Raw genomic sequence first — 11,363 nt, forward strand, 5'->3', positions numbered from 1 at the left:
TACACGGATAGTGTATAAACATGAAATATCGTGAAACTACACGAAGAATGTATAAACGCGAAAAATTAAATCATACACGGATACTGTATAAACCTGAAGTATCGTGAAAATACACGAATGATGTATAAACGCGAAAAAATAAGTTATACACGGATAGTGTATAAACATGAAATATCGCGAAAGTACACGAAAGATGTATGAGCGCGAAAAAATTAAATTATGCATGGATAGTGTATAAACATGAAATATCGCGAAAATAGACAAAGGTGGTATAAACGCGAAAAAAAATTAGATTATACACAGATAATGTATAAACATGAAATATCATGAAATACACGAAGGATGTATAACTACGAAAAAATTAAATTCATATGTCTAAAAACTATGTACTTTTTATACATATGAATTGGGGGGTTTAATAGTGTACATACGATAAAATAATATAATACGATATCAAAAATAATAATATATATCCAAAAGAAATAATATCTATCTAAAAGGAATAAAATCTATCCAAAAGGAATAAAATCTTTCAAAAGGAATAATATCTATCCAAAAGGAATAAAATCTTTCTAAAGGAATAATATCTATCCAAAAGAATAAAATCTTTGGAAAGGAATAAAATCTTTTCAAAGGAATAAAATCGTAATAAAATCTTTCCAAAGGAATAAAATCTATCCAAAAGATTCTGGATATTCACTATAAATAGTGACAGACGAGAATGAAAGAATTCATTAAGAGAGGAGAAATAGAACAAGAAAACTCCATCATAGAGAGTACTTGAACTATCGTCCCTTAAATCATTGTTAACATAATCACTACCCTCATAGGATTGGATGGCGTAAAACCATATACATAATACGGTTACCAGCAGGGAATCGCCCCCCAAATATCCTAATCTTCCTCACACCTTCCCATGCTAGGTGGCATAGGATCCATATAAACCTCGTTCTTTTATATAATGATATTAGATTGCATACTCTAAAACAGTATATGTTAATCGACGTATCATCAATAATAATATAAAGTTTTGTTCAATGTTAATACCAATGTTTTGAAAACCGCGGACCGTAGTTGGACTGGGTTTTTGTCGAAGCATACATTTTTCCATGTAATACCAAAAGTTTTCTAGTTTAGACATAAGATAAGTCCACTACTATTAAATTCAACCATCAATTATCCATAACAAATCAAAGTCTAATACAACCCATATCATTTTTACCTCGATGACTTGTAACTGATGGTGTTGACCGTGTCTCTGATAGTGCCGACCCATCGGTTTCCATGTTTCACACACTAATCACTCTAACGACAAGTAAAGAGCCAATTGTACATCATAAAGTTTCAAACTTTTCATTTGTATATCACAGATTAAGCATTAGCAGCTAAAGTAACACAAATTTCATAGAAATAAACACAAAATAGGCTGCTTAAGTTAATAAATCATCATCATCAAACACAAAATAGGTTGCTTAAGCTAATATAACAATGGCAAGCAGCAGCATGAAGTATTCGCTAATAAATATACTAATAAACATAATCTGAAAATATAATAATAAATCTGAACAAAACACAAATTACTAATTCTATAATAAACAATAATGCAATAAATATAATAATAAATCTGGAAAAAAAAACACAAATTACTAATTGAAAAGGATGAAGTATTATTACTTTAGATGTGGTGGAGCTGTGGTAGATTGGTGGTGCATACGCGACAACCCGGTGATGGAGATGGGTGGAGGATGGTGGAGATGGGCGGACTGGTGGTGCAATCGCCAAATCGTGGTGGTGGCTGTTATTTAGGTTAACAATTTGGGAAAAATAAGAGATTTTATAGTTTGACCCTCATTTGACCGGTTCAGTCCGGTTCAAACGAGTCATCTGGTTCAATCTGGTTTTGTCCGGTTCACTTTCAACTATCAGCCAGGAGTTGGTCCGATCGGATCACAAAAAATTAACGGTCAGACCGGCCGGGTTAATAACATTGGTTAATACACATTTTGAAATTTAATGTATTTATCTAGGGGAATGCTACTGTGTAAAAGTTATTCGACTCAAAATGCATCTATATGTAATATCATATGTAAAGTACATATGTATGTGCCTGGATGTGTATATACGAATCAAGGTTAACAAGAATGTGAGTATCTTAAAATACTATGATTGCACAAACACAATCAGGCTTTGAATGATAGTGACATAAGATCATGGGATCGTTGTTTGATCGTAAGATCGATCATCGTTGTTCAAATCTCAATAGGTAAACATCTTGAGATGACTAAGGAACGGTTCGAAAAATGATATGGGTCAATGTAGATTGAAATTTACATCTTTGTAAATGAAATCTACACCATGGCTCTCGATCGTTGAGATGAATAGGCTAACACCAAACAACTCAAATTCAAAGTTCAAATCTTATAATGTTCAAATCTTAACATACTATAATTTAGTATTACTTGAGGTAATATGAAATAAATCAATAATTGTAGTTCGTTGTTAAGAAAATGGAAAAACAAAACTTAAGGTCTTTTAAAACCGCATACCGTAAAACTACTACCATACTGTACTAGGTCAAAAGTCAAAAAGTCAGACCGCATAAAGTAAGTTAGAATTGGGAATATAGAAACACATAAACACACACCATCAACACCACTTCCACTTTGAATTCTATAAACAATAAACAAAATAAATAATAAAATAATTATTACTAAAACAAATAATGCGAAACACAAGAACAAAAATGAAAGCCAAACACCCTGCTGCTTACAAGTCTCCTACTGGTATATCATCCTCCTTCCTTAGCTCTGTTTTTTAATTCATATTCCATTTATTATTATTATTATATTCCATTTATTATTATTATTATTATTAGGGTTAATTATAATCATAATCATAATTATTTCTATTTTATTTTATATTTATAATTTTATTTATTGATTTATTGTTTATGATAATAAAATCACACAAGTAACAATATTTGTATGGTAATCTTTGTTAAAAAGTGATCAAATTTCTCACTTGTTATATATTTACATACAGATAATCAATTGATGGATTATATATATTTACCATCAGCATCATCATCATCGGTATCGTCGTTATCGTCGAATTTATCACCATTAGCACCCCCTTTTACTGTTGAAAGATCTAACAACCCTAACAGTAAACTTAATTCTAATCAAAACCCAGATTCCGTTTGGCCGAATTATCACTCTCCTTTAACTACCACTACTACTACACAAGGATTTTTGACCGATTCCATAAGGACCGCCACTACGCTTCCGTATGCTAATTCGACGCCGAGTCCTCATAACGATTGGTCTTCTATGGACACTAGTTTTAAGTTAGGGAGGGAACCGATAAACGGCAATTTGTTTAATTCTAGTATTTATTTTAACCCTTTTAATGCGCCGAGTACTACTAATAATTGGATTTCTAACCCGAAACCGAACAATGCACCCGCAAGTCATAATTGGTCTTCTATGAACTCTAGTATTAAGTCAGGTTTGGAACCCGTGAATCAGCCTGCTGACCATTTGTTTGGCGTGAAACCTAATAATTTATTACCGACATCGTGGAACTTTGGTGATGAAATTGATGGTGATGATGGTCCCTTGAATCTGAATCCCAACTATTTAGATTCGTTTCGTGATGATGTGCCTTCTCAAGTTGATTATGGAATGAGCTTGTCTGGGTTGAAGTATAGTGGACAAGTCGATGGATCACGAGGTGATGAATTTCTTATTATTGCTCTTAAATTGTTATCTTTTTTCTTTGTTCTTTTTTGTATCATATAGTTTTGTGTACATTGTTTACCAAAAAAAGTATCCAACTTTTCATGTTTTGCTATTGTACGTATTAAAATTTTAGAGCTTACCTCTTAATGTACCATACCACCATGCTTTATACTCTTTTTAATGTATATTTGCATGTATATGGTGACCTCTTGAGTTATTTGTTGACGTGGCATTCATTATAAGTTGCAGATTATCTGCTACATAGCGCCACATGCCCACATCATTAGTTTACAGTTTATAAGATGCGAGATACATACAATATTAGCGAATTAAGAGTCAGTTATATCACAATGTAAAATGGAGAGTTCAATATGTACAATAGCAAAACCGGGCTACATTTCGGTGTACATTACTCTTTTTTATTACCTGTCATTTATCCACATTTAAACCTAGTATTTGGCCCGTTCAGAAGAGAGTAAAGTCTGCTTTTGGTTTTACACTGTATGCATGAAATGTATTATGTGATTGAGGTACTTTTTTGGGTAAAGTGATTAAGGTGCTTGCAAGCATTGATTTGTTATAATCCTTTTTGTAATCAAATAGGAAAAGATAATTCTATGTTTGGAGGAGGGTCTGGTTTCCCGAAGGAGAAGAATATTGGGTCATCAACCATTGGGAAGTCATTTGATACCTCATTTTCTGCAACAAATCATGGGTTCAATTCTAATGGGTTTTCTTCAGAAGATACATTTACATGGAATGGACAGTCCTCGTCTCGTTATGCATTTGAGACACAACCACTCATGAATGATACCTCTAGTGATCACATATCGACATCAATGACAAGGTCATCCCCTTCTGTTGTCATAAAACCTCCGGCCACGCTTTCTTCCTTTCCAGCTCAGGTTGCAGTTTCTACCAAAAGCATAGAGATCAGCACTCCATCGAAATATAGCAATAAGAGTTTGGTTACCCATAACCCCTTGAAAGAAAAGGAGTCTCATTGCCCATTAGGTTTTGAAGCCAAAGAAAGTAACATAACTTCAAACCTACTGAACCTTGAAATCCATGAGCCCAACAAAGCTGTTACTGATCGGCCGAACTTTGAGTTTAAAGCAACTTCGAATTTTCAATTTCCTGATATCAATATCAAGAAAGATGTAAATTCTGCTGCAAATTTATCAGAGAATCTAGATCAAAGTTCCTCTGAGGATTCTCCGTGTTGGCAAGGGGCTCCCACTCAATTTTCATCACCCAGTTCTTCAATAGCGGAATCTTCTCAGCTTCCTACGAAAAAACTACAAAAAAGCAATGGTGAGGATGTTCTGTTACCTGAGATGAATATCCAAACAACTGATGGAACCCTGGACCAAAATAAGGATGCCACTGCAGCAACTGCTGCTACTTTTGTGGGAGCTGAAATGTTGGATATGGATTTGATTGTCAAAGCACTGAGTAATTTCTCAGAATTGCTTTTACTTCAGTGCTCAAAGGATAAAAATGGACTTAAGGAGCAAGATCATAAGACCCTTGATCATGTCATTGGCAATCTTAATATGTGTATGTCTAGGAAACCCCAACAAGTGGATGCTTCACCTAGTTTTTCGGAAAGGAACAATACTCAGACTGCTATAGATATTGAGAAAGTACAGAATATTTCTCTGAGGGAGGATGATCTACCGAAAGATTATAACATGATCCAGGTTTTTTCTTGTATCTTTTCTCGGATGGTTTATTATTATTTATGTGTTTAAACCTGGATTTAACAGCATTTTGTTTCAACTATGAGTAGATGATTAAAAAGGTACTTGATGAGAATTTAGATTGCAAGGAGGATCTGTCATCTGAAAGTGTGTTATACAAGAATTTGTGGCTTGAAGCTGAAGCAGAGCTGTGTACTTCCAGTTATAGAGCCCGTTTTCATCGTGCAAAGAAAGAGATGGGCAAGTTAAAAGCATCAGATAATGCTAAAGGTGAGAAAATTGGCACTCCGGTCATGTGGTAATAGGTTGTCAAATCATACAGGTTATTTATTGCAGAGCTTAAACCGTGTCACATTGGGTTGACCCACCAACAGTTTTTTGTCCATTTTGAATGTGTTACCTATGATTACAAAAAAAACATTATTACAATATCTATCTAATTTTTTTAATATAAACAATGGAATGTTTCGTGTTTTTTTGAAGTAAAAGACTTGCACACCTTCTACCACCTAAGGTATATGTATAATTGTTTCTAGTGAGACTTGAACCCAAAGACGTGGTGACTTGCCCACCTACCACTACCTAAATTATTTACACCAATTGTCTCAAGCTAGACTTGATTGCACAAACTTTGGGTGGATGGTTACGCCCAATACCGCTGAACCCAAGGCCCTTTTACAATTGGAGATGTTGTATACTTGTATCTATATATAAGACATGCTGGGTAATTTTCATCTTTTTCGGCACTTTCCGTTTTTAGCTAACATTATTATTAAATCTATTCGATATAGATGTCATTTACTAGTTCTGGTAATTGAGTATATAGATTGCAACCTCTAGATATTAGTATAATTTGAGTTTAAAACATCTTCTTATGTTAATGGTTTCTAGATGTGCAAACTTTTTTCAGTCCTTTATGTATCTGAAGTTACTTCTGACACAAAGAAAATTCCAAGTTCTATGTCCTCTTCTATTGCCCTGAAATCAATGCCCGAAACTGCTGGTAGCAAGACCTCAAACACCCATTCAGTCAATCCTTTGCCACGTGTTGATGGGCACATTGATGATACTGAGAGTTCAGTCATGGCTCGTTTCAATATCCTGAAACAGCGTGGAGAGTCAATTTCTGTTAGTCTGGAGAAGAAAGAACCTGTAACTGTTAAAGCTTCTGGGACTGAAATTCATAGTTCTGGAGTGGCCAGGGAACTGCATTTGTATAATCACCTAGGTGAAGGTAATGACAGGAAGATATTAATTTTGCATGAAAATGACAATGTAATGATGAAATTATCATTTTTTAGCAGATGATGCTGTGGTGATGAATTCGCATGGTAACCAAAGAATGGATTACCCCCTTGCCATGGGAACGGATGATCTTGAGCAATCAGTTAGGGCTAGATTCAATATCTTGAAACACCGAGGTGAGACAGATCCTGATAATCTTGAACATGAAGTGTTGGCAGATAGCGCACATGCTGGAGTCTCAGGTAAACATAGTCGCAGTTGAGGTATAATGGTAGCACCTCTTTTCCAGCATCATGCTGGTAAAGGCAGTGAATCAATTATGCATATATTGTGATCTATACAATTCAACGTGATGATGAAATAGAAGGGGTTGGGTAATCAGTCGATACTGGTTATGGTCATGTGGGTTAACCTGATACACTTCTTGTCCTATTTTTTTAGTTTCAGCTATAGTATTACAAGAACAAATCGTTGCGTTTAATAAAGTTAATTAGGAGGTTGCACTAAAAACTCTTTGATTGACTTTCAACCGTCTAATATCTACCCAATTTTATGATTTTGCTTATTTAAGCCCATTAGAGATGAATTTATCCAGAATCCATTGCATTCATGAGTAAATGGGTCAAAGTTGCCACGTTTAAGAAACTTACAGAGGTTTATATGCTGGTGATGCAGAAGAGGAAATAGCTTCAGGCTCTGCTGGTGGATCAAGCCTTATGCTGAATCGGTTCGAGTCTGGGTTGTACACTACGTATAGTGCATCCTCAGACTGGGAATATATCGAGAAAAAATGAGTTCATTTAATGGCAGAACTTTGTGTATATATTTGTAATATATGTGATTAAACCGGATCAAGATTGTATAAATTTGGTTCTGTTTTTAACTTTGGAGGTTCGTCTAAACCAGTAGAAGCTTCTGGAAGTTCAGACACAAATTATGTATGAAGCTTATGAACTCGGATTATGTATGATTAATTGTCAGGTATTCATTATGCTTGACAATCATCGGTTGCAAATTGTTTGTGATCAAGTTTCAAGTGTGAATTTAGATTGCATTTATGTTGATGGATAGGAAGCAATGCTCCAGCCACTTCTATTCGTGAAATATTTACAAACAATTGGTGTTTGGTTGATGGTTTGGATTGCAACTAGGGTTGTAAATGGGTATGAAACCCAAAACTGCGCTTTCTTTCACTATCATGCCAACATCTAGCTGTTTAGTTTCAAATTGTCATTGCTCTACTTTTGCTGGTCATATTTATTCATATCATTGCGAAAACCACTTCTTTTTTCCGATTCTGCTTTTTTATTCTTATAATCCACCAGAAAAATAAATGGAATAATCTTGAACCAAATGGGCTTGTCAAATGATTGTGGCGAGACTCGCAGAGATAGTTAGTGAAACGATTTAGGAGATTGTACGGATTAAATTTAGACCATAGACAAGCCTGACACCTCCAAGTTTGTTATTTTTTCCTATTGATACACATTATTTCATACCCAGATATGTACATGAAGTCATTTTTGACATAAAAATAATCTCAAGGTCTATTTTTTCTCCATTTGCTTCCCAACGGATACATGAAGCTGCAGGAAGCAAAAGCAAGACATCATACATCTAGGCACATAATACTACTCCTTTACTAGGTGTTGATGACGATGTTGATGGTATTGAGAGGTCTGTCATTGCAAGTTTCTAATTAAAACGCCATAGATGAAGCTACTTGTAATGAAATTTAAAGTTTTGCGGCTGAGCCGTTGAGGAATGTCGTTCGTTGCATCACCTTGGTAAATGTAACGAACGAAGAAAGATACGTGTTATCATACATAAACATGTAAAGATATTGATGATGACAAAATTGTCTGTCTAGCAAATGTTGTCTTCTCATGGTGACCAAAAGGGCAAGAGATGTAGTATTCACAAGACATATGTTAATTAAAAACTGGGCATTCGGTGAAGACAACGTAACTAAAATTTTGAAAGATGTGCCGAAAATGCAAAAGTAGTAGTAGGATTTTGACTTGTCAACAATAGACCAGCCCGTGCTCTGATAAAGACAACACGGCTCCATAGTAACAACTCTCACAAATTACATGGAAGCCGCCACAACCACGCAACATTCACGATTGCATGGAGGTTGTGAAGCTATTGTTTAATTTATTTAGATACGAAAAGAAAAGAAAAAGAGAGGGGAAAATTATAAAATACATTTTTAAGATTTTTTTAAGTATGGAAAGGGAAGGAGTGGAAAGGATTAGGAGGGGGAGTGTAGTTGTTTTTTGTTTCAAAAGTTTTCCTCTCATTTTTGAGGTGATTAGGAAGGAAAACTTTCTTTCCCTCTCTTCTACTTTCCTCTCCGAAGTTAACTACTGTGTTGTTTAGTTTATTTAAAGGTGGAAAGGAAAGGAGAGGAGAGAGAAAAATTATAAAATGCATTCTTAAGATGTTTTTGAAATGTGCAAAGGAAATGAGTGAAAAAGATTAGTGTAGTTGTTTTTTGTTTTAAAAGTTTTCCTCTCCTTTTAGTTTGGAAAACTATAAAATCAATTCTTAAGATTTTTTGAAGTGCGGAAAGGAGATAATAAAATCCGTTGTTTTTGCTTCTAAGACTTTTTTCTCTCATTATTATTATTGAGGTTATTAGGAAGCAAAATTTTCTTCTCTCCTTTCAATCTCAAGGGAAGTAAAGAATACGCGAGATTACTAAGCCCAGCAACTTTTACCCTCTTACTGGGTGTATACAAATAGTAATGATCTTATATCACTAGCCGATGTGGGACAGAAACAACATATAAAGAGTTTCCAATAAACATGAGGTTTAAACACATTTATAATTAAATAATATATTCGACGAAGTTGTATCTGTGTTTAATTACCTCTTTGTAAGTAGTTTGTAACTTAGTGGAATATTTATAGGTATTAGTAAATAATATTTGTTCAAAACAGAATGATGATATATCATACAAACACAAACATTGACATTAGAAAACCAGGAATCACCGCCTGTGATTCTGTGAATCTATGTCACTTGTAATTTTGGGAAATCTGAAACAAGTCAAATTGTTCAATTTTTACTAAAATATTAGTAAAAACGATGGACAAATGTATAACCTCATTTAACTCACCAGGCTAGCAGAAAAGTTTAATTACTCTTATATTCCGATTAATTAGAGATAGCCAAAACATGTTTGATATATGGAGACAGCCAAGTTGGGGTGACTTGGTAGTTTTCTTCTTCATTTTTTAAATTTTCGCGAGCAATCCAAGCATATCAGAAAAACTCCCATTTCTCCTTATGTTTTTACAATCATAAGACTTATCTTTAAGCAGCCGGTTATTATGAAGGGGTTGATGGAGTTTTTTCCAAACTAGTGTAGTGGGAAAACTTATTTACCAAATTAGTATAGTTTTAATAATATTTATCATTTTAGTATAAAACATAATTAAACATTATATTTATATTTATTAAATATAATAAATAAAGATATGTTAGTATACAACTTAATTAAACATTAAATTAGGTGGGTTGGTCAGGGGTATTTTCTAAATCTATTATGTAGGTTTTCCCCAATGTCTCGGGTTCGAATTTTGGGTTTCTCATCTCAAGGTATTTTCCATGAGGAGGGGGTTGGAGATCCAACAATTTGTTGGTTAAAATTGTCTTCAGCACGTCTGAATCCAAACTAACTTTATAAAAAAAAATATTGATAAATATACAAAAAATCACTAACAAAGAAATAGTAAAATATAATGGTATTTCTGTTGAAACAATAGAATAAATGATAAATCAAATGCGGATCGTCGAATCAATGGAAGAGACATTTCTAGAGAGGATGTCATCCCATTGAGAATAACATCTCTGATTAACTACCAAGTAATTGCTTTTAGCTTTAGCTATTATCCTATTTATCTCAGATTATTAAACTAATTGACGTATAATAATATCAAGTTAGATCGATATTATAGAACATAAATTTTTAGTGTTTGGGACATACTTGATTGATTTGTATTCACGTGTCATCGTAAATGCCGATATTTGTCTTTGTAGTGTTGTTTCATCTTCAGAAAACTCATAGTATCGATTTTGTGTTTGCCTAATTAATCAATGTGTATGGTTGTACTTTTTATACCCAATATTTATTGAAAGAAAAAATGAACGTGAATGCAATCGAACAACAGGTGTAATCAACATATCTTTATTTATTATATTTAATAGATATAAATATAATGTTTAATTATGTTTTATATTAAAATGGTAAATATTATTAAAACTATATTAGTTTGGTAAATAAATTTTCCCATTACACTATTTTGAAAAAAAAAACAGGGTTGATGACACAATTTATAAATGAACAGTCATTAGCTCAATCATTAATGAGTTAATGACACTGATGACGGAACTTGCAACAATAGTTCAGTTGAAGCAGAATGAGAAGTGGCGTCGGTTTTGGGGACGAGTCTGATTTAGAATAGGTCGGACCTAAAATAGGTCTTGAGAGTTCTTTTGGTATCATCAAAGCTTGGACAGCAAATGGCAGCACATTATGTGTATATAAATGTTTACAACTTAATTCATTGTGATGAAGCAACAAACTAATGCATTAAGGCCTCTACTTTTACTACTACCGCAGATAAAACATATAAAGAATCTCAAACGGTACCAAAACCTTATCAA

General features: G+C 33.7%; 1 protein-coding gene across 2 annotated transcripts; it reads left to right on the top strand.

The window, feature by feature from the left end:
* The first annotated feature begins 2,658 nt into the window (after positions 1 to 2,658).
* On the top strand, positions 2,659 to 7,717 carry LOC122602943. 2 transcript variants are annotated; one of them, XM_043775559.1, is made up of 7 exons: positions 2,659 to 2,783; positions 3,043 to 3,732; positions 4,344 to 5,443; positions 5,533 to 5,713; positions 6,354 to 6,677; positions 6,745 to 6,930; positions 7,364 to 7,717. In XM_043775559.1, exons 1-7 carry the CDS (start codon positions 2,723 to 2,725, stop codon positions 7,480 to 7,482), a joined length of 2,661 nt encoding a protein of 886 aa, XP_043631494.1. In that variant the 5' UTR covers positions 2,659 to 2,722; the 3' UTR covers positions 7,483 to 7,717. The 2 variants fall into 2 exon arrangements, with proteins under 2 accessions (XP_043631494.1, XP_043631501.1); XM_043775566.1 differs by having other exon boundaries at positions 2,661 to 2,783; positions 6,748 to 6,930.
* The last annotated feature ends 3,646 nt before the right edge of the window (positions 7,718 to 11,363 follow it).

The sequence above is a fragment of the Erigeron canadensis genome, chromosome 1 (genome assembly GCF_010389155.1).
Source record: "Erigeron canadensis isolate Cc75 chromosome 1, C_canadensis_v1, whole genome shotgun sequence".
In the NCBI taxonomy this organism is placed as follows: Eukaryota; Viridiplantae; Streptophyta; class Magnoliopsida; order Asterales; family Asteraceae; genus Erigeron; species Erigeron canadensis.